Source organism: Jaculus jaculus, chromosome 4 (genome assembly GCF_020740685.1).
Source record: "Jaculus jaculus isolate mJacJac1 chromosome 4, mJacJac1.mat.Y.cur, whole genome shotgun sequence".
Taxonomy (NCBI): domain Eukaryota; kingdom Metazoa; phylum Chordata; class Mammalia; order Rodentia; family Dipodidae; genus Jaculus; species Jaculus jaculus.
Window position 1 is genome coordinate 13,448,450 of NC_059105.1, and position 23,891 is coordinate 13,472,340.

Sequence of the window (23,891 nt, forward strand, 5' to 3'; positions counted from 1 at the left end):
GCAAGATGCCCAGCCCCCACCAGGCGAGTGCTGGGTCACACACACACAGAGAATTCATTATGCTGCTTTATTCCCCAATTCGTCAGCACTTTATAAAACCAGTCTGGAGGGAGTGAGGGCTGAGAAGGCTCCCTGGCCCCTCCCCCCAGCTCAGCCAAGGTCTGAAAGGTCTTCTGCCCGCTGCCCATGGAGAGTTCTTAGGGTGGGGCTGGTACAGGGGAACTGGGAGCTGGGCCAGACCTGCTGGGCCACCCACACCCCCTGCCAAGAGGGGAGCCGGGCCTGGGGAGAGGGCAGCCAAGCCAGCCCAGCAAGCCTGAATCCCGGGGACTCATCCTCTTTGGGCCATTCGTGCTAGGACCCTGACTGTCCCAGAATCACCCTCCCCTGTAGACCCGCCCTTCATTTACATCTTGGTCCCACCCCTTCCCTCCCTAAATATATACAAATGTACAGAGGGTCCTACCCTGCCAGGGCTCATCTCCCTCTCTTCCTGTCTGTCTACTCGGGCCCTCTCGTCTGGTCTCCAGTCCTTCCTGGACACCACCAGCCTGGGGTTGGGAAGTATGGACAAGGACCCTTGTGCAAGGCAGCTAGCTGAGCCTGGTGGGGGAGAGCAGGACTCCAGGCCTGGCTTCACCCTTTCCGCAGTCCCCAGATGCCCCAGGCCTTCAGAGCAGATGGACGGAGTCCCAGACTTCCTGGGTCCTTTCCCACCCAGCACCATCCTAGCAAGCAAAGTCTTCAAAGAGGCCTCCTGGAGGACCGTGGGGATGGTGGTGGTTGGGGAGCAGGTTGCTAGCACCCCCAACCTCAGCGCGGCCCCGGCTTGGACAGGGACTCTGAAAGACAAAGAGGGGTGGGCCAGGGTTCAAGCAGTGCCCCCTGGGGACCCTCACACAGGCTATTTCAGATACCACGGGGAAGTGCCACCCTGGGGATAGGGGGCTTGCTGCATGCTGGTGGGGGTAGGGGGCTTCTCCTCACCTGCTCCTTCAGCTCCTGCAGCCCCAGAGTGGAGATGCCCCCGGTGGATGCCCGCAGTGGAGTCTTGGGCCGCCGCCACACCCTCTTTAGTCGATCCCAGGACACCTTGCCGGTCAGGGTGAGGAGTTAGTTGAGGGGCCTCAGCACCACCCCTCCAGAACAGTTCTCCGTATCTCTCCCTGTTCCAGCCCAACAGGTTTTCAGAACCTCAGGACACCTGGCCTTCCCGCTATTAGGGGACCAGGTACAGAATCCTGGGTGCTGCTTCCCACCAGGGCCTGCACCATCTCCTCTACCTCGCCCACACTCTCTCCTGATCCCTTGCCTCATAGATGTAGTCAAGGATCTCCAGCAAGGTGAGGATACTGGCCCCGATGAACAGGCCCATCTGTCCCCCGAGGTCCCCTGGGAAGCAGGAGTTCAGAGTCAGGGGGAGCAGGCTGGGCTGACGGCTGACGCACACATAAGCAGAAGCAGGGCCCAGGGCTCACCCAGCAGCGCCGACAGGCCGTAGGCTGCCCGCTGCTCCACAGCTTCAGAAGTTAGCGCCTCGAAAAAGACATCCAGGACCAGAAAGTTCTCCCTGGGAAACAGAAAGCATGGCATCCTGCTTGGAACCACTCTCCGAGGAGGTGCCTGGTAGGGATACCCAGATCCAGCTTGAGAACCCTGTGTGCTGGGGAGCAGCTGGTGAGCTCAAGCTCCCAAAGGGGGAGAGCCCAGCGACATGTCTGCTTCCTCCACTGGGGGCCGCTCCCGTGCCTCTCTCGGCCACCCTCCCCCTCAGCGTGTGCACCTACTGCTTCCCAGACTACTGGAGAAAAAAAGACACGTGAAACATTCTAGAACAATAGCAACCGAACAGTAACAGAGGGAGCTCAAAGGAAACCTGGACCAAGTAGGGCTTTCCTGAAAGTGGATCCAGGATGTGACTTAAAAGGATGGATAACTAGAAGAATTGTAAATGGCATTCGTGACCAAAAAATAAAATAAAATAAAATAAAATAAAATAAAATAAAATAAAATAAAATAAAATAAAAACAAAACCACCATACACAAAGAGGCAGCCCGTGCACCAGGCCACTGGGCCGCCCCACCAACCACCACCACGTCCACACAGCCCAGCCGTAGGCACACACAGCACATACATACCGTATGTAGGTCTCGTTGCGGTTGTACTTTCTCGCCAGGTACCGGGCTGAGCCCTTGTTGGGAATCCTAACCATGGAGATCTCTTTGCCGTAGCGGGTCAGGTTGCAGGGCGTAGGGCAGAAGCATGGGCCCTCAGAGCCTCCACCCAGGGAGTCTGCAACAGAGAGGCATCAACTGCAGTGGGGAGGGAGGAAGGCCCACTAGCTGCGGGGGGCGGGGGGAGTACAAGCGCTGTCCTGAGTGAGACATGCGTGTCCGTGCGAAGGACCAGCCCTGGAACTTTCTAGAGGGAACAGAATTGGGGGTGGGGGGGCGCTCAGACCCGTTTCAACCTCATTCCCCTGGCTCATTGGTACAGGGAAGTCTCATGGCCCAGCGGGAAATCAGAACCCTTCTGCCAAAGCTATCCAACCACTTGAGGCCTCAGATACACACAAGGCAGTATGGAGAGGATGCTGGGATGGATGGATGGAGGACGGACGAACTGGTGGCCACATGCTTTGTGTTGCTGGGCTTGCTTTGCCCGCCTGTCCCCTCAGCCCCTCTCCTGTCTCCACTGTGCTCCCCGCCTGTGCTCGGAGGCTGATGCCCCCTAAATGCTTTGCTTTGGCTCCTTTTCCCTCTGGGCTGGACAGAGGTGCCCCCATTCACCTTCCTCAGACCCCTCACCAGCCAGCTGTAGGTGGACAGAGGGCTGCCTCTGTTTTCTGTCACGCAGCCCCAGGTCCCTCCCTGGGCTCCAAGAAGCGCCCTTCCTTCCTCCCCGAGGGTCCCAGAGAGCGAAGATTCTCTGGTGTCCCTGGTTCTTCCGACTCTTGTTGTACTTGTGGCTGCTTTATCCCTGCCGACATACCTGCTCCTTCACTGAGCACTCTTCAGTCACCCTTTTGACTAGCGCAGGCAGTGGAGGGAAGATAAGGTTGGCACGTTGCAGTATGCCACCCCAGGATCTCAAACCCACTCCCAGGGCCCCATCACATCTGGATTCCTTCAGTGAGCTCATGGTGGGACCCCTGCTTTGAGTGCTATCCCCCCCTGCACATCTCACAGCTCTAAACACACTGCTCCCTCCCATGTCCTTTGCCCTGAGCCACACTGATTTTGGGTTCTCTAGACACAGCATAGTTTGTAGATACAGGGTTGGATTTTTTTGTTGCTTGTTTGTTTGTTTTTGCACTTAGCTGATTCATGACCTCCTTCAGGCCTCTACTAACATGTGGCTTCCATAGCATTCCTCCCTGCCTTCCCAGGTCAGGGCTGCATGCCTCTCTCCAGGGCCTTGTAACTTGTGAAGTTCTCTTATCCGAGAAGCTGCCATGGTGTGGTTAAAGTCTGTCTCCAGCCAGGCAAGGACGGGGCTCTTGCTCCCCTACCTCCACCATGCAGCACAGGCTGCACAGGGCCTGAGAATGAGTGAATCGATCCACGGACAGATGGATGGATTGAGGATAAGGTAAGCCCTGTGGCCACGTGGGGTTTACCTTACCCACGGCGATGGCCAGCAAGGCATTCTTTTTTCCCTGAGACCCAGAGAGAGGTGGCTGTACTTCCGCCGGAGGAGAGTGTAGAACTGAGATGGGAAGCTCAGCCCTGTACGTCTAGTCTGGCTCCTCTGCAGCCCCGTGGTCTGTGGCCACTTGCCCCAGTGCCTGTGCCTGCAGAGGCCCGCAGACCTCCTGAGGTACAAGCTAAAGGCTCACCCCCCCAGCAAGACCCTCCAAGGAGAGGTTGGGAGGCTAAAAGACAGGACAGAGGCCAGGGAGATGGCTCAGTGGGGGAGAGCATTGGCTGTGCAAGCATGAGAGCCTGAGAGGGCCCAAGACCACCTGAGGGAGAAGCTCAGCTCAGCCGTGTGTGCCTGCCACCCCAGTCTTGTGAGGAGCAGAGCGTGCTGGTCAGCCAGTGTGACCAGAGCCACCAGCTCCGGGTTTCATGAGGTTCCACTCAAGGACACACACAGTAGGAAGGACACCTGGTGTTCCCCTCTGGCCTCCACACCTGTGTGCCCAGCGTACACACACCTGCACATCCACATGCAAATGCCACACGTCCCATACCACTCGGACCGCTCACACATAAACAAGCCGAGACAGCGATGAAGGGGTGCACAGAGGAATGAACGGGGTGTGAGGAGGGGGGAGGGAGCACGAACCCAGTATGTGGTCGGCACATTCAATGTAGATATTTGGTGGACAGATGGTCTCATTGCCTGAAAGGAGAAAAGTGTATTCCTGGCGTCTACAGTCCCTTCCCCTCTCACTCACCACACACCCATGTTGTGGGCATCCACATACACAGACATATAAATGTATATCTTTGCACTCACAAATAACAGATGAGAGTATATGCAATGCATACAAGCATGAAGACGCAAACATTCACATAGGCGTGAAAATATGCACCCTGACCCACACACGAGCACTTGCACATTTGTACCCATGACGCACAATTCCCCCAAATTCACAACGCACACATGCACGAAGACACATTAACATGTGCACACGCATGCGCATGCATGCATTCCCAAATACACACATGAAAACGTTCACAAGAGCCCAGGCACGGACATACATGAGCACACTCTTATGCATATAGACATGTGCCCATGCACATGTGGTACTTCGGCTCATGCCCCTGAAGGTTTGGGAGCCTAGTACAGTGGCACCAAGGACTGGATGGAGGTGCCCACCTGGCATGTGCACCATCCGGCAGTGGCAGCGCTGCAGCACAGCCTCCTTTTCACAGCGCAGCCGGCAGGCAGACACGCTGTAGGCCGAGTAGCCTTGAAGCTCAGGCCCCCTGTGCTCAGTCTCTGCCCGGCAGTTGCCCCAAGGCTGGGGCAGATACGTCAGCTGCAGAGATGGGGTATAAGGAAACCAAGGCCAGGGCCGCGGCCCAGCCTACTGTGAGCTCCCGCAGGGCAGGCCTGGCCAGCATCCCTCGGGAGCAGAGACCTGCCCAGTGCCCTGCCTAGGCCCAGGCTCACCCGCTGTTCCTGGCAGGACACAAAGGTCTGGAAGCCCGGGGACACGCCAAAGCCCAGCTGGTGGATGTAGGGAGGTTCCTCCTGGCTGTGGATCTGCACCCGGATGCCTGCCTCGAATGAAGTCTCATCTGCACGGCAGAGACAAGGACCATCGGAAACCAACCCAGGAAGAGGTCCCGGGTCGCAGGCCCCGGGGTTGGCCCTTGTCCCTTTCCCTCCTGCATACTTGTCTCCCTCCAGATGGGCAGGTATTCCTCCTGTTGGATGTCCAGCATGATCTCCAGGCCACTGCCCATGCCCCCGGCCCGACTGGGCAGGGAGCTCTGAGGGTCTGCGTTGAAGGTGTAACATTTCCCATAGCGAGTATAGACCTGGGGGCAGGGGAGAGATATCACTTATTGGTGACATAACTCTGCTTTTTTTTTTTTCATTTATTTATTTATTTGAGAGAGAGAGAAGGAGAGATAAAGAGGCAGATAGAGAATGGGCATGTTAGGGCCTCCAGCCACTGCAAATGAACTCTAGACACATGCTCCCCCTTGTGCAGCTGGCTTATGTGGATCCTGGGGAATTGAACCTGGGTCCTTTGGCTTTGCAGGCAAGCATCTTAACGACTAAGCCATTTCTCCAGCCATTATTGAGACAGTGTGGTGGTTTGATTCAGGTGTCCCTCATAAACTTAGGTATGCTGAATGCTAAGTCCTCAGCTGATGACAATTTGGAGATTAAAGCCTCCTGGAGGCAGTATATTGTTGGGGTGGGTTTATGGGTATTATAACCAGCTTCCCAGTCAGCTCACTCTCCTGTTGCTATTGTCCATCTGATGTTGGCCAGGAGGTGATGTCCACTCTCTGCTCATGTTGTTGTTTCTCCTGCTATCATGGAGCTTCCCCTCAACTCTGTAAGCCAAAATAAACCTTTTTTTTTTTTTTTTTTTTTTCCTACAAGCTGCTCTTGGTTGGGTGATTTCTGCCAGCAATGCGAACCTGACTGCAACAGACAGGTTCTTGCTGTGAAGCCCAGGCTGGATCTGCTTCTCTCTGGGACCTTGTAACAGTCCACCAAGTTCTCCTACCCAAGACCTGCCACACTGTGTTAACTGGAACTCACTACCTAGCCGAGACTGGCCTTGAGCTCACGATCCAGTTTCAGCTTCCTAAGTGCTGAGATTACGGTCATGCACTACCATGCCCTGCTCAGAATGCTTGCTGTCTTCCAAATCTTTCCTCTTTCCCACCATTCTCTTCCTCTGAATACAGGATCCTGCTCTTGCTATTCAGTTTTCAAGTCAGGATCCCTGAAATTCCCATCTCCCCACTCCCACATCCAATCCAACATCATCTCCTACCTGGTCTCCCTTCATCTATCTCTGCCCTTGTTCCCTGCACAGCATCCAGAATACTAAGGCCCTATCAAGTCTCCTTCCAGATTCTACTGTCTCCCACACCATCACATTGCAAATTTTGACTATACCCAATGAAACTTATTTGAAAGCAAAAGATAGCAAAGAAACAAACAAAAATCCCGATGGCTTTCAATTTTCCAGATAATGAAGTCTGACTCCTTCCCTACCCTGAAAAATCTTCATATAATTTTTTTTTTTGCTTATGTGTATGTTTTGTGTGTGTGTGTGTGTGTGTGTGTGTGTGTGTGTGTGTGTGTGTGTGTTGTGCTGTTTGCATGGGTATGTGCCCCTTTCAGATGCTCCCTGCACTTGCCTGTGGCAAGGGGTGCTCGCCTGTGGTGGCCAGGGAAGAACATTGGGCATCACACTCCACTGACCTTCTGCCTTTTTTGTTTGAGCAGGAGTGTCTTACTGATAACTGGAGCTTGCTGCTTTCTGGAGCCAGGGCAACCCCCTGGTCTCTGCTTCCTTTTGTAGCGCTGGGGTTTCAGGTGCCCACGCCCAACTGTCTTACGTGGGTTCTGGAGATTTGAACTTGGGCAGTTCCTGGCCCCCTCAGACTCTCATGATTGTGCAGGCAGTACACTTAACCATTGAGCCATCTCTCCGGTGTCCTCCATGCAATTTCACCCTGGACTGCCCTCCCCTGCCCCAGCAGCCCGGATGCCCCAGCGTAAGGGGCTAATTTCCTCCTCTGGCCTTGTTGCTGTCATTGTTTTCTCTCTTCGAGCATCCACTTCCCCGCGCCCCCCCCCCGACTTGGCAGAATTCGCTGTCCCGCCGCACACTGCACACTTCACTTTGTTGGTTCTCTCCATGTTCATATCAAGAACTGAGACGGCTTAGTTCGCCTACTCGTCCCCAGTTCTGCGGTGCATGTCCCCCACTAGAGAGCACACTGGCCCAGGAGGAGAAAGCCTGCTTGGGGTCTCCAGCGTCTGCCCTGGTGTGGGGGGCACAAGGGACATTCACACTCTAGCCCAAGCTGATCTGGCACTCATCTCTGTAGCCCCAGGCTGGCCTCGCTCGGTGATCTTCCTATCACAGCCTCCCTCCCGGGCACTAGGATTACAAGCGTGAGCCACCACACTGAGCCCCAGGGGACACGTTAATAAGCGGTTATTGCCCAAGCTCTCCCTACTCCTCCGTGGAACGTTCTTTCGAATGGACACGAGGTGGCGCTGGCGTCCTGGAGATGGAGGCCCGGGCTCAGGCTGGAGATGCAGCTGCCACCAGCTGGGGTGGGATAGCAGCCTAGCAAGAGGCGGATTCCAGTTCCCCCCTGCCAGGCTCACCCCGCCGAGACTGCCCCTGGGTCAAACCCATCACAGGCAGCACCTTTCCCGGGGCCGGGGGGTCAGCGTGCTCCATCGCTCGCCTCCACCCCTCGCCCCTCTCTTTGGGAACATGTTCACACTGCAAAAGCTGGAAAATGGCATAAAGATGCATGGAGGGGAAAGATCTTGAGGCTGGGCTGCAGAGGGGGCCAAAGGAAGGGGACGTGCAGAGTTCTTAAGAGATTCCGGGAGCTCTCCCGAGATATCTTAGGGGCAGGATCCAGTCTTCCCTCCTTTCTGGGTCAGCCACCGAGCTTTCATAATCCTGACCCTCCCCCGGCACACAAACACACACACACACACACACACACACACACACACACTTCTTTATTCACTGAGACCTTGTCTCTGAGCTCTGAAACAAAAACAGACACACTGGCCTGGCAATATAGTTCAGTCGGTAGAGTGGTTTGCCTTGCACCCACAAAGCCCTGGGTTCAGTCACCAACACCACATAAATCGTGGTGTGGTGGCACACTCCTGTAATCCCAGTGTTAGGGAGGTGGAGGCAGGAGGATCAGAAGCTCAAGGTCATTCTCAGCTACATAATGAGTTGGAGGCCAGCCTGGGCTACATGAGACCCTTTCTGAAAGAGGAGGCAAAGAGGGGGGAGGCATTTTGGTGATTACAAAACACAAAACACATCTCCTGCGGCCTCGTTTCATCCATTCAAATGAATGATTGCAGCCGGGCATGGTGGCGCACGCCTTTAATCCCAGCACTGGGGAGGCAGAGGTAGGGGGATCCCCGCCGTGAGACTACACAGTGAATTTCAGGTCACCCTGGGCCAGAGTGAGACCGTACCTCAAGAAACCAGAAAAAAAGAATGATTGCCAATAGATTTTGTGACTGTCATCTCTATTATTGCACATGGGGAAACTGAAGCTCAGGACAAGTGACTTGCATAAGGCCCCACAGCTAGTGAGTGGATGGGGTGTTCCGTACGTAAGGCTCCAGCTAGTCCCATAATCCACCGCAACCATCTCCTATGCAAACCTACCCACCTCCAGACTTAGTTCCCACCTCAGCCCCTTCTGGGTGGGAAAGAGACGCGATGTGCCTCCATACTCTGATCCTTCTTTAATTTTACCCCTTTCCCTTCCACTCCTCTCTTCCCTTCTGCCTGTTCATTCCTCAACCGTCTCTCCCTGGCTTCTAGGTTCCCATCCTTGCCCTCCATCTCTATCGCTCCTCCTCCCCGCATCTACCCCTTCCCTACCGCATACCCATCTGTCAGGCAGGAGGGAGCATCTCAGACAGCGTGGAGCACTCAAAGCGCCCCAGGCAGGTTAAGCTATATGCTCTGTCTAATTGAATCCCTGAAGGCCGCATCATTATCTCCCCATTCTGCAGATGAGGAAATCGAAACTCAGAGAATTAGGCTCATTTGCTTAGGTCTCCAAGATCAGTGCCTCTTCAAACGCTGGTGCACACGCACACCACCTCCGTTAAGTGTCGGTTCTCATTTAACGGATGGAAGTGGGTGACAGACAGGACCGAGGTTCTGTCTTTCTAAAAACCTGCTGATCCACGGGCTACAAGGTCAGTAGAAATGTGCTGGGCCTGGTGGCACAGGCCTGTAACCCCAGCTACTCCAGAGGTTGCATCAGAAGGATTACAAGTTCAAGGCCTGCCTGGGCTATGAGCTCAAGGCCAGTCTGAGTAAGTTAGTGAGACGCTGTCTCAAAAAAAAAAAATAATAATGAGGGGGGCTAGAGATATGGTTTAGCAGTTAAGGCACTAGTCTGCAATGCCAAAGGACCCAGGTTCGATTCCCCAGTGTCCATGTAAAGCCAGATGCACAAGGTGGCATACACATCTGCAGTTCATTTGCAATGACTAGAGGCCCTGGCATGTCCATTCGTTCTCTCTCTAATAAATAAATAAAATAAAATAAAATAAATATTTTTTTAACAAAAAGGAGTAAGAGGACTAGCAGTATAGCTCGGTGTTAAAGTGCTTGCCTAGTATGTGAGAGGCCTTATCAGGTTCAATCCTCAGTACTAAAAGGAAAGAAGGAAGGAAGGAAGGAAGGAAGGGAGGGAGGGAGGGAGGGAGGAAGAACCTAGAGAAAGAAATGAGTCCAGAAGACAGTTTAACGCTAGTCCTGTGCTCTCGTGACACTCCTGTGGAAGGAATCTGAAGTGGCCTGATCACAAGTTACGTGTCTCCCCGGTGCTGTGGGAAAGGCAGGTGAAGGGAACATAGAAGTATTTGCAAAAATTCTCCAAATACCCAGTGACTTCCTGTTTCAGGCTAATATGCTTAGAATCAGCTCCGGCCACACAGCTGGTTTTGAGCAACGCTTGAGTTGAGAGGTTAAAGGAGGCCTGAGCTGCATGGGGGAAGGGGGCTAGTTATGAGTTCCTCACTTTTTAAAAATTTATTAGAGAGAGAGAGAGAGAGAAAGAATGGGTTCTCCAGAGCCTCTGGCCACTGCAAACAAACTCCAGACACATGCACCACTGTGTGCATCTGGCTTACGGGCATCCTGGGGAATCAAACCTGGGTCCTTAGGCCTCTCAAGTGAACACCTTAACCATTAAGTCATCTCTCCAGCCCAAGTTACTCAGATTTATCCCTCAGCACTTGTGCCCTGACAACACCATGGTGTCTCCACAGCTTAGCCTTACCCACAGGTCTCCGACTCCCTGAGGCCTGAAGTCCTGCTACCCTCTTGTCATCCCCAGTCATTGAGACTTGTGGAAGGAGGGGTGAAGGAAGGAAGGAAGGAAAATATGATTGAGCAGATGTGTGTGAGCACATATGGGTGTCGAGGTGTTTGTACACATATATGCTCATGTGTGTGGAGGTTGATGTCCAATGTTTTCCTCAGTCACTCTCCACCTATGTATCTATTTATTTATTTGTTTGTTTGTTTATTTATGAGAGAAGTAGAGAGAGAGAATGGGTGCGCCGAGGGCTCCAGCAAACGAACTCCAGACACATATGCCACCTTGTGCACCTGGCTTCTCTGGTTCCTGGGGAATGGAACCTGGGTCCTTTGTCTTTGCAGGCAAGTGTCTTAACTGCTTAGCCATCTGTCCAGCCCCTCCACCTTGTTTTTCTGAGATAAGGTCTCTGGCAGAACCTGGAGCTAGCTTGACGATATTACTGGACTAGTTACCCAGCAAGCCCTAGAGCTCCTCTGCTCTCTACCTTCCCAGCACTGGGATTACAGGGAGCAGCAGTGAACATGGCTTTGACATGGGTGCTTGGGACCCAAAGTCAGGTCCTCTGTTTACCCACTGAGCCATCTGCCCGGTTCCCTGATAGGTGATTTGCTGCTTTTTCTCCTTGGAGCTTCCAAGCCAGCCACATGAGGGAGTTATTGTCACCCACTGTCAGTGATGAGGTAACTGGAGCTCAGAGAAGGAAAGCGGCGTGTCACAGAGCCCACGGCTTGAAGGACGGCAGAGAGCCACACGGAGTGATGCCCCATGGGACGGCCCCATCAGAGCTTACAAGGCACTTGGTGTGTAGTCACTGAGTGAATGACTCTCCTGGCCTTGGGTGGGAAAGCACTGGAGGTGTGTGTTCATATCCAACACATACACATGGACTAAAGGACATGTAATCCAGCCTCTGGCAGGATGGCGTGGGAGGGGTGTGATTACCTGACACGTGTGTATGCAAAGTAGTTATATAGTTGGGGGACTGAGTGACACAGGAGGTGGCTAGAGATAGCTCGAGCCCAAGGGACCCTCTACCGGGAATTGACAGGCCAGGCCAGCAGGGCTAGGCAACCTCCATGGCCCAGGTCAGGCCCCACTGCTGGGCAGCTCACAGCGTTGCCCCGGAGACCATCCCTGGCCCAAGCAGTGTTGACGGAGGCGGCGGCTGGCTCCTAAGTGGCAGAACTCTGGTGGCAGCACAGCCCACAGCTTCTTCCATGGAGACGGCACGGCTGCTCAGCCGCAAGGTCCCACTGGCTGTCCACAGTTCTCTCCCCATGGACAAATTCAGAAGGAGGGTTTGTGTGCAAGAGTTGAAAGCCCAGGGCACAATCATAGACAGGGTCAGTGTTGGGCCAAGAGGTGTCTGAATGGCAGAGGGGCCATCTCCAGATGACCTCAGCCCTTCCTGCCCAGAGGGTCGTGCCCCATGTTGGAGCCCTTCTACCTCCTCTCTGTCTTGGCTCCCAGCCATTCTCTCTCTCATACCCAGCCTTCACCAGAGTGCATGGCTTCCAAGACCTCTTCCGGGTGGAGGGGGGACAGCTTGTAGACAAGATATCCTTGGTTCTCTCTGCCACCTTCCTCTGACCACCCCACCTCTTAGCCAGCGTCCTTGCTGTTTCCTGGGCTTAGTCTATCTCTCCGGTGTTTCTTTATTCCCCTGATCCATCTGTCCCTAGCACCTGATTATCTCTAGGGACTCTTTTTCTCTGTCTCTGGCCCTCACCTGTCCATCATCTTGGTGTGTTTTTCTTTCCCACTGCCTGGATGTCCCCCTGGCCTTTCTGTCCCTGTCCTCAGCACCTCTCTCCCACTTGCTTTCTTCTGCTGGAGTGTGGGTGTCCAGTCTTCGTCTTTTATCTTCCTCCTAGACTTGACAGTGGGCCTAAGTCACCCGATCCCCTCCCCCTCCTGCCCCCACTCCTTGCGTCTGCCTGAGACAGTGATCAGGCAGATCTGTCCAAAGTTCACTCCCCTGAGCGATGGCTTCTCTTGGCCCTCTGAGCTCCATCCATCTAGTTCCCATTTCCCTAGCTAGCTCTCTCCCTGCTTGACTGCTGGCCTGCTCCTCTTCCTCCATGCGGTCACAGAGCCCACAGGGTTAATAATAGGCAATTAGCAGAGCCAGGACTCAGTGCTGCGCAGGAGAGGGCCCTGGGCCTCCAGGAGATAAGACACAGCCAGGAGCAGCAAAGACTAGGCCACTAATCCACAGCTAATCTGCAGCCTGGGCTTTATCTCCACTGCCTTCTGGGTGCCCTGCTTCTGCCAAGACCTTGCCACCTCCCTTCAAGCCCACTTCTCTATGGATGGTAGTACTTTTCCTGCACCCTCCCCCATCTGCCTCTGTGCAGTTCTTCCCCCCCATACCTCCCACTTAGGCTTCCTGTCTGCATGGGCAGGTGGAAGAAGGCACGTTGTCATTCAACTTGGATTGTGAGCAGCACCCCAGAATCAGCCGGACAGCTCCCAGGTCCTAGATTTACTCAGGGATGACCCAGTGTCCAGGTTCCAAGCCCCCTCCTCTATCCTCTCCAGGGGTGGAGAAAGGAAGATGGTGCCCACTCAAAGCATCCGGGTGTGTCTGTGTTGGTCAGGACCCTGAGGTCACTCAGACTGACTCATTGTACAAAAGCTGAAACCAAAGCCTAGAGACGTCAAGGTCCAAGTCCAAAGGCATGCACGAGGGAGGAGCAGGTTCAGTACTGGGACCCAGTCCCCCACCCCCACCAGCACCCGCACTCTCCACTCACATGGCCACCTCCCTGGGAGTCCATCGGTGATGCTGGCTCTAGGTCCAGCTCCACCTTTGTCAGCCTGTGATCAGGGTCAGTGATTTGTCAACTTTCCTGGACCTCAGTTTTCTCATCTGTCAAATGGAGCCTTCCAGAAAAATTCCTGCCTATTTCATGGAGTAATTGCAAATTTTGGTGGCAAGCACCTATAGTCTCAGCTATTCAGGAGTCTGAGGTAGGAGAATCACTTGAAACCAGGAATTTTTGGCAACATAGTGAGCGTCCCTCCTTAAACAAACAGGCATTTGGAATCATATATATGAAGCCTCAGTATTAACATGTGATGCTGGAACAGGCATGAGAAAAGGGACAGAAATTTTGGTGCTTGACAGAGATGGTTCAGATCCTGTCTCTTCTACCAATGTTGACACAAAAACTACCTTGGGTGTCTCTGACAACCTCTCTAAGCCTCAGCTTATACTTCTGTAAAAAGGGATCTGACAATTCTTCCTCCTCGGGTTAGGACTATAGATTAGAGATAAATTCAGGGAGCAACATGTCAGGCACCCAGAGAGAGGAGCCCACCTAGGGAAGGGAGCTTCCTGCCAAGACAACACAGCCGCTTTAGTTTTGGATTCTCACTGGACCCATCCTCGCAGGGCATTCGGTGAAGACTGTCTGCGACTTGAGCTGTCAGAGCGAAACCCGCGGGCTCTGAGATGTGGCTCTCCCAGCAAATGGAACCTAGCTTACCTCTGGGCTTTGCCCTGACTTAAGCCTGTGGGATTTGGATGCTGTCATTTAACCTGTGCTCCTTCATTTTTCATGTGAGAAATGGGGATAAAATCAAGCACCCTTCAGAGGTGGTATGAGGAAGAGATAAATACATAACACATTCCCAACAGCTAACTTTTTTTTTTTTTTTTTTTTGAGGTAGGATTTCACTCTAGCTCAGGCTGACCTGGAATTCATTATGTAGTCTCAGGGTGGCCTCAAACTCACAGTGATCCTCCTACCTCTGCCTCCCAAGTGCTGGGATTAAAGGCATGCACCACCACGCCCGGCTCCAACAGCTAACTTTTACTGAGTGCCAAACACATCCCTGAATATTTTATATAAACGAACCCCTTGATGCTCAGAAAAAAATGATAGGAGGTATCCCATTGGTTCCATTTCACAGATAAGGTGGCAGAGGTACAAAGAGGGAAAGGGATCTGCCCAGGTCACATAATGTGGCAGAGCCAGGGGCGGTGGGGGTTCAAACAACACATGCATCCCCCCCTCTTCTCTGCACCTGCACAGTGTGCTCAGGTCCTGTGCTTTGCTGAGGTACATCCAAGAACAAAATAGTCTGCCTCAAGGAGCTCGCTGTCTGGCATGGAGACATGCATTCATTCACAAAGTGTTTACTGAGCACCTACACTGTGTGCCAGGCATATTTGTAAGTGCCAGGTCTACAAGCAGGAACAGAACACATGCACATCCAGCAACCACATAGATAGATGAATGCTCCTGGCTGCGATCCAGGCCGTGAGGGGGATCTCTGCCAAGGCCCCTGATGGTGCAACAGGAGTTTGGTTCAGGTTGGAGGGCCAGGGAGAAAAAAAAAAAAAATCTGAGACGAAGCTGACTGGCCCACTACTCAAAAAGACCATTAGATTAAGATAGGATACACTCCCTTTTCAGTGTGACTGGGGAGAGATTCAACACTACCTCAGTCTCCACCGGCACCCATATGCTTGGCAGGGAGCCAACCTCCACTGGGGAGGTCCAAGGGGTAATGACAGGAAGCCAGAGCCGGCTAAGGAAGGCCGGGCTGCTGGAACCTGGGAAGGCGCAGGAGACTGGACTCCAGCTCAGGGTGCTTTCCCAAGAGGAGAGAGGACTCCAACATCCAGGTAAGCTGTCTCACCAGTTCCCAGCCAGACATCACCAGAGCCGGCAACCCTTGAAAGTCAATTTCGCTGGTGATGATTTTATTTGTTTGTTTGTTTGTTTAATGTGAAAGAAAGAAAGAATGGGCGGCGACAGATCCAGCCACTGCAAACGAATTTCAGACGCATGCATCACCTTGTGCATCTGGCTTTATGTGGGTCCTGGGGAACTGAACCAGGGTCCTTAGCCTTTGCAGGCAAATGCCTTCATCGTGGAGCCATCTCTCTAGCCCAAAGATAGTATTTTTAATTGATAACTAAGTCCTTCCGTGTCATTCCTGCCCCTCACTGCAAAGTTGTCCTGTTAAGAGTTTTGTGAGGCTCACACTCAGAGGCGACAAGACTGGAGGACCCCAGCCCCAACACTCTCCCCACCCCCCACCTTTCCTAGACGCAGGCCCTGGCAGCGCAGGCCTGGCCATCCGCACCCCACCGCGGGCCGCGCTACCTCCTGCGGGCCAGGCATCCATCAGCGCGGCGCCCTCGCCCTCCCTCCGTCTCCACCGGGGCCTCGGCCTTCCTCCCCGGGTTTGCCTCATTTGCATTCCCCTGGCTCCCGGCTCCGCGGCAAAGTGACCTCCGCGCACACAGCCAGCGCCAGAGGCGTCCACCGCGGAGGGAGACACCGTGGCCCGCCGCCCGCCGAGGCTGGCGAGGGGACGAGGAGCGGGGCGGGCAGGGTGGGTACCGAGGAGACGGATCAGAGCTGGGCGTGGCCGGCGGGCCTGGGAACCGCCCAGAGACCTGGTGCTGAGGAAGCAATGAGGAGGGATTAGGGTGGGATTTGAACCCGCGACCTCGGTCCCTGGTCTGGATTGAATCTGAATGAAACGTGCAGGTCAGCTGGAGGTCTAGGGAGCTGCGCCCCAGAAATGAAACATCTGCTTGGAACTGGGGACTCCCAAACATTCCGCTCCCCCCACTCTCATCCTCACTGAGGAAGTGCCCGTTCCTTGAGGCAGTGGTCTACGGGTTCCCCACTCCTCTGCGGACCTGCCCAGCCCCCTGTCCCCGCTCCCCCGGCCCGCCTGGCCGCCTCCCCTCCCCCTGCTTGGTATTTACACCTTTCACACATTTGTAAGCTATTATCCTGTCCACGCTTAGTCACCGCTGAGCCAAGCGCCACGGATTTAGCTCCTTTAATCTTTCCTCCTAAATCAATCCTCCATTTCCCCTTAATCATCCCGTGGCTCCTCTCTGAACTCTCGCTGCCGCAGCCTATGCCCATCTCTCTGGAACTGCTCCCCCTCCAACCCAAAGCGGGTGTCCCAAGGGCACCGTGAACACTGGGGGGGGGGGCTGGATTTTCAGTGATGCCACCCCAGCCTGGGAGCCAAGGAAAGAAGTGCGGGCACCTCCACCCCTTGCTGGAAGACAGCATCACACCTTTCAGTTCTGACCCTGACTCTGTCCTCCTCCAGCCTACCCACTCCCTGGGCATCTAGGGAGCAAGGGAGCTCTGAAGACCCTCAGCCTCTGCCAGGATTTTACCAAGAGCAAAAATAATGACAGCCACAAAGCCCACAGCCACCCTGACAAGTCAAGTCCTCTTCCTCTCAGGCCTCCCGCCCACAGAGCTGGCTGTCCCCACCTCCTCTGCCCAGCTGCTCAAAGGAGCCGGACGCAGAAAGGCCCAGAAGAGCAGGAAAGCTGACATCCCTCCTGCCTGAGATTGTCACCCTTGCCCTCCCCTCCCGTCCTTCAGGGTGGCTGTCCATCTTTCCTGGACCACCTTTCAGCTCAACCCCATTCACCCCTCCAGACTGGGCCTAGATCCAGTAGCCTTCGGCTCCTCAGCCCAGACCTGGGTGAGGCAGTCCCTTGTCACCGCCCGAGAGGGAGCAGGTTCCTCCGTGGAAGCCAAAGGGCAGGAAGGCGGGTCAAGAGGAAGCACTGGTAGGGGTGGAAAAGGGAGGCTGTATCTGGGGCCATTTCTTCAAATGCTAATCAGCATCTTCCGGCACTGCCACAAGAAGCTGAGCTGATAATGAGCCCAGCTCGGGGCTGATTCCTGATTAATGAAGAGGCCAACAGAGCTCCAGAGTGGGCCCCGGGTGGGGCATGTCCCTCATGACACTCCCCACTGTCCTTGAAGACCAGCTCTCTTTGACAATAACCATCCTTCCCTTCCCTGCAGGTGGTGCCACAGTCTCCCTTCAGCAAGGCCACTGCCAAAGCAGCCGGACTGAGGGCGCCCCCTCCAGGAGGCCCTGAGGAGCAGTGGTCAGTAGGAGGTGGGCAGTACTAGGCTCTGCAATCTAAGTGGTGGGCAGGGAAAGTTTTATTGATATGAGCAGAATTTTGATCGTCTTTTTTTTTTATTTATTTATTTGAGACAGAGAGATAGAGGCAGATAGAGAATGGGCACTCAGGGCCTCCAGCCACTGCAAACAAACTCCAGATGCATGTGCCCCCTTGTGCATCAGGTTTACGTGAGTTCTGGGGAGTTGAACCTGGGTCCTTTGGTTTTGCAGGTAAACGCCTTCATGGTTTAGCCATCCCTCGATCATCTTTTGACACTGTGGAATACCTACTGAAACCCTTACATAGGGTGCCATTTAGCTGAGTCTGAGATGGGGACCCCACCCCCTTACCATGTGTCCTCACTGACCAGACCCACCTGGATCCTGAGGGTGGGACGAATCGTGAACCAGATAATGCACTAAATGTGCTCAGCACCTTGGGACAGGACGGGACCAGAGAGGTCACTGGGCTGGGCAGGGGATTCAGGCAGAGTTAATTAAGTTCATCTGGTAGATCAGAGACCTGGAGACAAGGGGGCAAAAGGCAGGTCTGGAGTTGGAAAGGGAGCCTGGAGAAGGTCCTGCCAGGACCAACGGCAGGGAGTCGGGGAGGCCTATCCACACTGACCTGACTGCACCAGGGAAACAGGTACTAAGGGAGAAACAGGAGAGAGGAGTCCTTAACTGTGGGCCAGGGCAGCCAAGAGTGGTCGAGGGCTTGCACGCAGTCTCCCTTGCCTCAGAGCTGTCCTAGGCGGCGGCTGGGAAGGACTGGAAGGGGAGGATGAGGGCAGGGAGGGGGACTGCCCAGCTGGAAGAGGCCTTGTCTAATTGTGCCTGATTAGTAGAGAGGAAGAGAACGGGGCGAGTGATTAATAGTCATGGCAGTCACCGCGTGCGGGGAAGGAGGCTTGGGAGGGGGAGGGAAGCCTGGGTGCCAAGAGGGATGGAGAGAGGGAGGAGCCCGCCGGGCCCCGGCCTTCTGCCCCTTCAGGGGCTGTCTGAATCCCTGGTCTTGAGGACCCCATGGAGAGGGACCCCTGCCTACTTCCCCCTCTCCCCATGCCTCAAATTTCCAGACAGGAGAATGGAAGAGCCCCAGGTGGTGTTGGCGCTGAGGAAGAAAGGTGTCTGCTTTAGCATAGTGCTTGTGGATATCCCAAAGCCTTCAGTTCCCAGGTGCCCCAAGCCCAGCTCACCCTGGGACACTGGCCTGACTTCCAGTGACAGCCTGCAGCCATCACTGTGTGCCCTTTTGTCCCAGAGCAGTAATTTCAAGCCCCCTGGCCTCCCGCAGCCAGGCAGTCTGAACCTCACTCACCAGTAACCGCTGTCCAAGATAACAGCCGCGAGCCACATGTGCCTGATCGCACTTTGGATGGTCAACAGCTACATATGGCGAGTGACTACCAAGCTGGATGATGGCGCAGACAGGATGTTTCCGTCATCACAGAATTCTACCCGCTAGCACACCTGTTTGGGAGTACTGTAACAGCTCAAAGGGTCACGTTCAGGGAAGATGGGGGGCTGGAGAGCAGCCTCATACCAGGACAGTGGATAGAGACCAGTGGGTGGTGCTGAAAACAGGTTAAAAAGATGACCAAGAGCTGGTGGCATTTACGAGAACTGGCACTTGCAAGTGTGCCTACTGTGTGTGTGGCAGGCAGCGTAAGAAGCTCTTTATGGACATTTCTGAAATCCTCACAACAGCCCCAAATGTTCAGATTCTAATGTCCTGTCTAATGAGCACACAGACACTTGTTCGCGGAGGCATTTCGTTTTCCCCGGGGCCACACAACTGGAGTAGAGCTGAGGTTCAAATCCGCCTGACCGTGCGGCTGCAGAGCTCACACCACACATGGCACATAGTCCCCCACGGGGAGGAAACGCTGGCTTTCAGAGCCACCTGTGTATGATACAGGTCAAACAATGAAGGCTAGGAAGATAGGATCAGCAGGCAGGTTGAAGGTAAGCCTTGATGCTAGACCTAGGGCTTGGCCCACAGAGGTCCGAGAGGGATGGGGACAAGAACGAGGGGCCAAGGAAGAGCTGTCTCCAAGGTGGGAGGGCATGGGGTGGTGGTGAAAGTGGGCAGTAGAAAATGGGACTGGGCTGCTGTGAGGCTGAGGGCGGAGGAGAAGAGGACAGAGAGGACTAAGGCCCTGGCTGGAGGACAGCAGGGTTGAGAAGGACCCCCAGAGCCTTCGTCTCTTCCTCTCCTCCCTCCTCCTCTCCAAGCCACGGCCAGCTTGCCTCATCCCTTAAGCCGCCCCAGCCCTCTTCAGCCCAGAGTGGCCTCTCCTTCTGAACTCGGGCTCTTGCCATCCACGCACCTCATCTGGCAATTAATCCCGGCACCTTACGACACTGCTTGCACGGCCGATTAACTCTTGCAGGGCTGCTTGAGCTTCTGAGCATGCCGGCCTCTGTGCTGTCGGGAGACTCGCGCAGCCTGAGGACAGGGGCCGGCCGGGAACTAGGGCTTTCCTTCTCCGATGTCCCCCCTCGCCCCTCCCATAGGTCCTAGCAGGGAGCCGCACGCATAGTAGGCCCGCATGCGGAGTGGCTGGGAGTAAGTGAAGAGATATTTGGGAGTGTGGAGGTGAAAGCAATTGCAGTGGCAACAGAAGCAAGAGCAGCAGCTTAGGGACTGGGGGAGGGCACATTACCCGGAGTAAAAATAGGCTGGAAAATGTGACATTTATTAACTTGGATTCCGGAGGAAAGGTCACAGCAGAGTGGGGAGTGGGAAGGAGGAAACGGGAAGAAACAGAAGACACTCAATGGCCCCTTACTGAAGCCTGTCTGTCACGGTCACTGACCATTTCGCCACCCACTCCCTGGAAGGTACCACCCCAACGGGCTCACGTATCCATCTCTTTATGAAAGATCCCAAAATTTTCATCATGGACCCCACATTGTGGCAGGGTGGACCGTGGGCCTCGTGTCTCACTGAGTCCTGACCTCCTCATCCCCTTCACCAGGCCACACACCTCCTCTTGCCCATCGCCACAGGCCCAGCCCAGCTCCTTCCTCATGGCCTCAGGCTCAGCCAAGTGTGTCAGGTCCAGGAGGAGTGACACTTAGATGGGGAACAGGGTGTGGGCAGAAGGGTATGATGGAGGGGTCGGGGCGCCAAAGGAGAATTCTGTCCCCAAGTGTGCTCTTTGTCACACTTTCCCTGGTTATCCTGCCACAACCCCAAAACTAAGACCCACAAACTTCCACCTGCCCTCTCTAGCCCCAGAAGACCCAAGGGTCTATGAAAAGCCACCCACCCCCCCCACGCCTCCCCAGTATCCTCAGGAACTCCCCACCTGCCCTGCCCGGGGTCCAGCAAGAACCCCTGTCACCCTCCCTTCACTTCCTATGCCCTTTCCATCCTTCCTCCACTGACGAGTGTCAGTGCCCTTCCCCTTTCCTGCCCACCCCAACTCGGGCCCAAGACACAGACTCTGGCTTAGGGACACAAAGACCCCATTGATTTGTGCCCCAGCAGCACCTGCTAAGATTGCTCCCGCCAACACAGGGGGTGAGGCAGGCCACACTCACACTCCACACCCCACGTCCTCCTTGGGGACTTTCCCGGCTCTAGCTTTGGGGAGCAGGTTTTTTTTTTTTTTTTTTTTTTTTCCTAGAAGACAGAGTGTACAGCTAGACAACAGGCAGATAGCTCCCGACTTCACTCCAGGCACAATCCCCTCCTTCCCGCGCCTGCTTCCACCTCCCCACCCCCAACTCAAGGTCAGCAGGTCCCAGACCCTTGTAAGCATAGTGGGGCCAGGAGCCTGGTTGATGCCTGTTTGCTGATGTCCCCGAGGCAGTAAGTGAGACCCTGGGGCTGGGAGGCTGGGCCCTGAGGAGGGAAAGTTCCCCCTGCTGCTGGAAGCTGGGCCTGAGTGGGCACCACCACATTGACACCCGCACATTTGCACATGCAGCAGGCAGTGGCCACAGGGATGAAACCCCAGGCACACATACGTAATGATGGAAGTCATCTGGGGCCTGGGGACAGGCGTCTCAAGCACACCGTGAATAATAGATAGCCTGTGACTGTGGGTGAATGGAGGCCTGATAGACAGACAGACAGTGTTCAAGACACGCCCCCCCCCGCCTCACTGACACACCTGACTGCAGGAGGTGTGGAGGTGTGCAGGAGAATAGCAAGCAGAGCTAACACTGCACTCTTGGTGAGGGTGTGTGTGATTGAGTTCACATCCATATGAGCTGTGGCACCAGCGGTCCCTGCGTGGAGAAGGGGGAACAGTGATTTGGCTAGAAGGGGGGGGTGTTGGGGGTTGGGCTGGCATCCACAGCCTGACCCCACCCTGGCAGCTATGAGCTGGGGTGCAGGCACAGGGATGAGTAGCTCTCTGGGTGTGTGGGTGCGCAGGTGTGCATGAGTGTAGAGACAGGGCCGCTGATTGTGAGAGGGAGTATGCAGGGAAACTGTGTCCCTAAGCAGAGTGTGCGTGCATGTGTGTGTGCACGTGTGCGTGTGCCAGCACTGAGGGTGAGGGATGCACATAGAGGGAATGAGTGATTCCCAGTGTGCGAGCCAGAGCCAGGCAAGGGAGCAGCAGGAGCCGGAGGGGCCGTTGGCAAGCAGGACAGGCTGAAGGGGAGCATGAAAGACGGGTGTGTGAGGCCGGCTGTCAGGGAGGGGGGGCTGTGTGAGAGACGCAGAGACGGAAGAGACTGGTACCCACTGTACACGAAGCCCATCTCCATCCAGTCGGCTGGCCGGGCCAGCTCCCCGGAAGGCAGTCTTGAGTCCTTCCCTAGATGGAAAGCACCCCGGGAACCCCCTCCCTGTCACCTGGGAAGAAGAACCCAGTAGCCTCAGAAGAAAAGGGCAGTGAGAGTGAAGTGGGGCTCAGTCAGCCCATCCTTGGGGTGGGACCAGCTTCAGGCCCTCAGCCCCGGGCACTGCAGCCGCAGCAGCAGCAGCAGGACCAGCGGCACCAGGGTAAGTCCCTCTGAGCTTCTGCAGCTCCAGGCCGGGGGAATCTAGAGGGAAGCACCGGCTGGGGGGAAGACACGAGGTCCGCCTCTGGTGGTGGCAGGAAGGGAATCCCTGTTGAGGATGCCCTCACGTACCACCCTCCGCCCCCACGCCAGCCTCTGGGCCACCCCAGGCCAGGTGGCCCAGTTGGCAGAACTCACCACGGAGAAGTTGCTGGCAGAGCAGCGATGCCCACTGAAGTTGCAGCTCTTGAGCATGTCGGCAAGCTGGTGGCCAGTGCGGTTCAGGATGTCTACCATGTCAGGCTCTGGGTAGCGCAGGCCAGCAGCCCGGTGGCCGTCCCGGTCTTTGGGGGGCAGCCCTGTCAGGTTGGCCAGGTGGAAGATGTCAGCATCGCTGAGTGCCGAATGCCGGAAGCGGTTGATGTTGCACAGGGTGACGGCCGGGAAGCCTGACACGGGGGCCGGGGCAGCAGGGTCCATGGCCAGCAGATGAGGCCGGCTCAGGTAGCCCCTGGCCAGGCCAGCTGCCTGGTACAGGAAGGCAGCTAGCGAGGTGAATAGGGCCAGTGCCCACAGGGTCCTACGCAGTCCACGGGGGCCTGGACCACAGGCCCGACCCAGCCCGTGCAGAGTGCTGGTACTGGCAAAGGTGGCCAGGTCCCGAGGGGCTGCTGCCCCGGGAGCAGCCCCCAGGAGGCTCTGCTCATCCCCTGCCTCCTTCTCCTTAGGTTTTGCATCCTCCTCAGCAAATTTGATTTTGCACACAATCTCGATCGGCATCTGTCCCCAGCTGCTGGGACTGGCCAGTGCCTCCCTGCCCCTCTCTGGCCAGAAGCCCTGTCGCCCTCCGGAGTGGTTGGTGGTGGCAGCGGCTGCTCCTCTAAACTCAGGGCAGTCGGGAGGAGGACGGGGACAGGGTGGGGGCCCGAGGTGGGGGCGTCACTCCCACTCCCAGCAGCTCCGCAGCCCTGGTGCTGCCTCTGCCGCCGCTGCCTCCGCCGCCGCTTGTCTCTCTCCTCGATCGTCTCCTTGTGGCTTCCCTTATCAGCACCAGCACAGCTGTCAGCCCCTGCGTGTGTCCCTGCGAGCGAGTGAGCGAGGGCGCGAGCGCTGCTCCGCCACGCCGCGCAGCCCCAGCCGCTCTCTCCGCTCAGCATGTGCTCCGGAGCCCACCCCGTGCTTAATAATTCAGGACATGTCAACAGCGTTCCGCCGACTGCACGGGGCGGCGGCGGCCAGGACAGGGAGGGGAAAGTGCCCCTCCACGCCAGGATGGGGATCCCCAGATTGGCGGTGCTCCCCAAACTCTTGCAGGGCTGCAGCCACTCACGGGGACCCCCAGATGGCCCACTCCCAGGCTACCTTGGGAAGCCCACTGCCCCCAGAGTGCTGGGCCAACTCACTCCTTGCCACTTTTCCACGCGCCACCCCGCGGAGGGTGGGCCGACTCTGTCCCCCATCTGTTC

The 23,891-nt window shown here is 55.7% G+C and overlaps 1 protein-coding gene across 2 annotated transcripts; it reads right to left on the reverse strand.

The window, feature by feature from the left end:
• Positions 1–455: 455 nt before the first annotated feature.
• Positions 456–23,418, reverse strand: Asic4 (acid sensing ion channel subunit family member 4). Of its 2 annotated transcripts, XM_004662900.2 has the most exons (10): positions 22,624–23,418; positions 5,352–5,496; positions 5,126–5,253; positions 4,829–4,991; positions 4,292–4,348; positions 2,140–2,293; positions 1,479–1,570; positions 1,313–1,392; positions 988–1,092; positions 456–842 (listed from the first exon to the last, which is right to left on the reverse strand). In XM_004662900.2, exons 1-10 carry the CDS (start codon positions 23,203–23,205, stop codon positions 729–731), a joined length of 1,620 nt encoding a protein of 539 aa, XP_004662957.2. In that variant the 5' UTR covers positions 23,206–23,418; the 3' UTR covers positions 456–728. The 2 variants fall into 2 exon arrangements, with proteins under 2 accessions (XP_004662957.2, XP_045003427.1); XM_045147492.1 differs by lacking the exon at positions 1,313–1,392.
• Between the last annotated feature and the right edge of the window lie 473 nt (positions 23,419–23,891).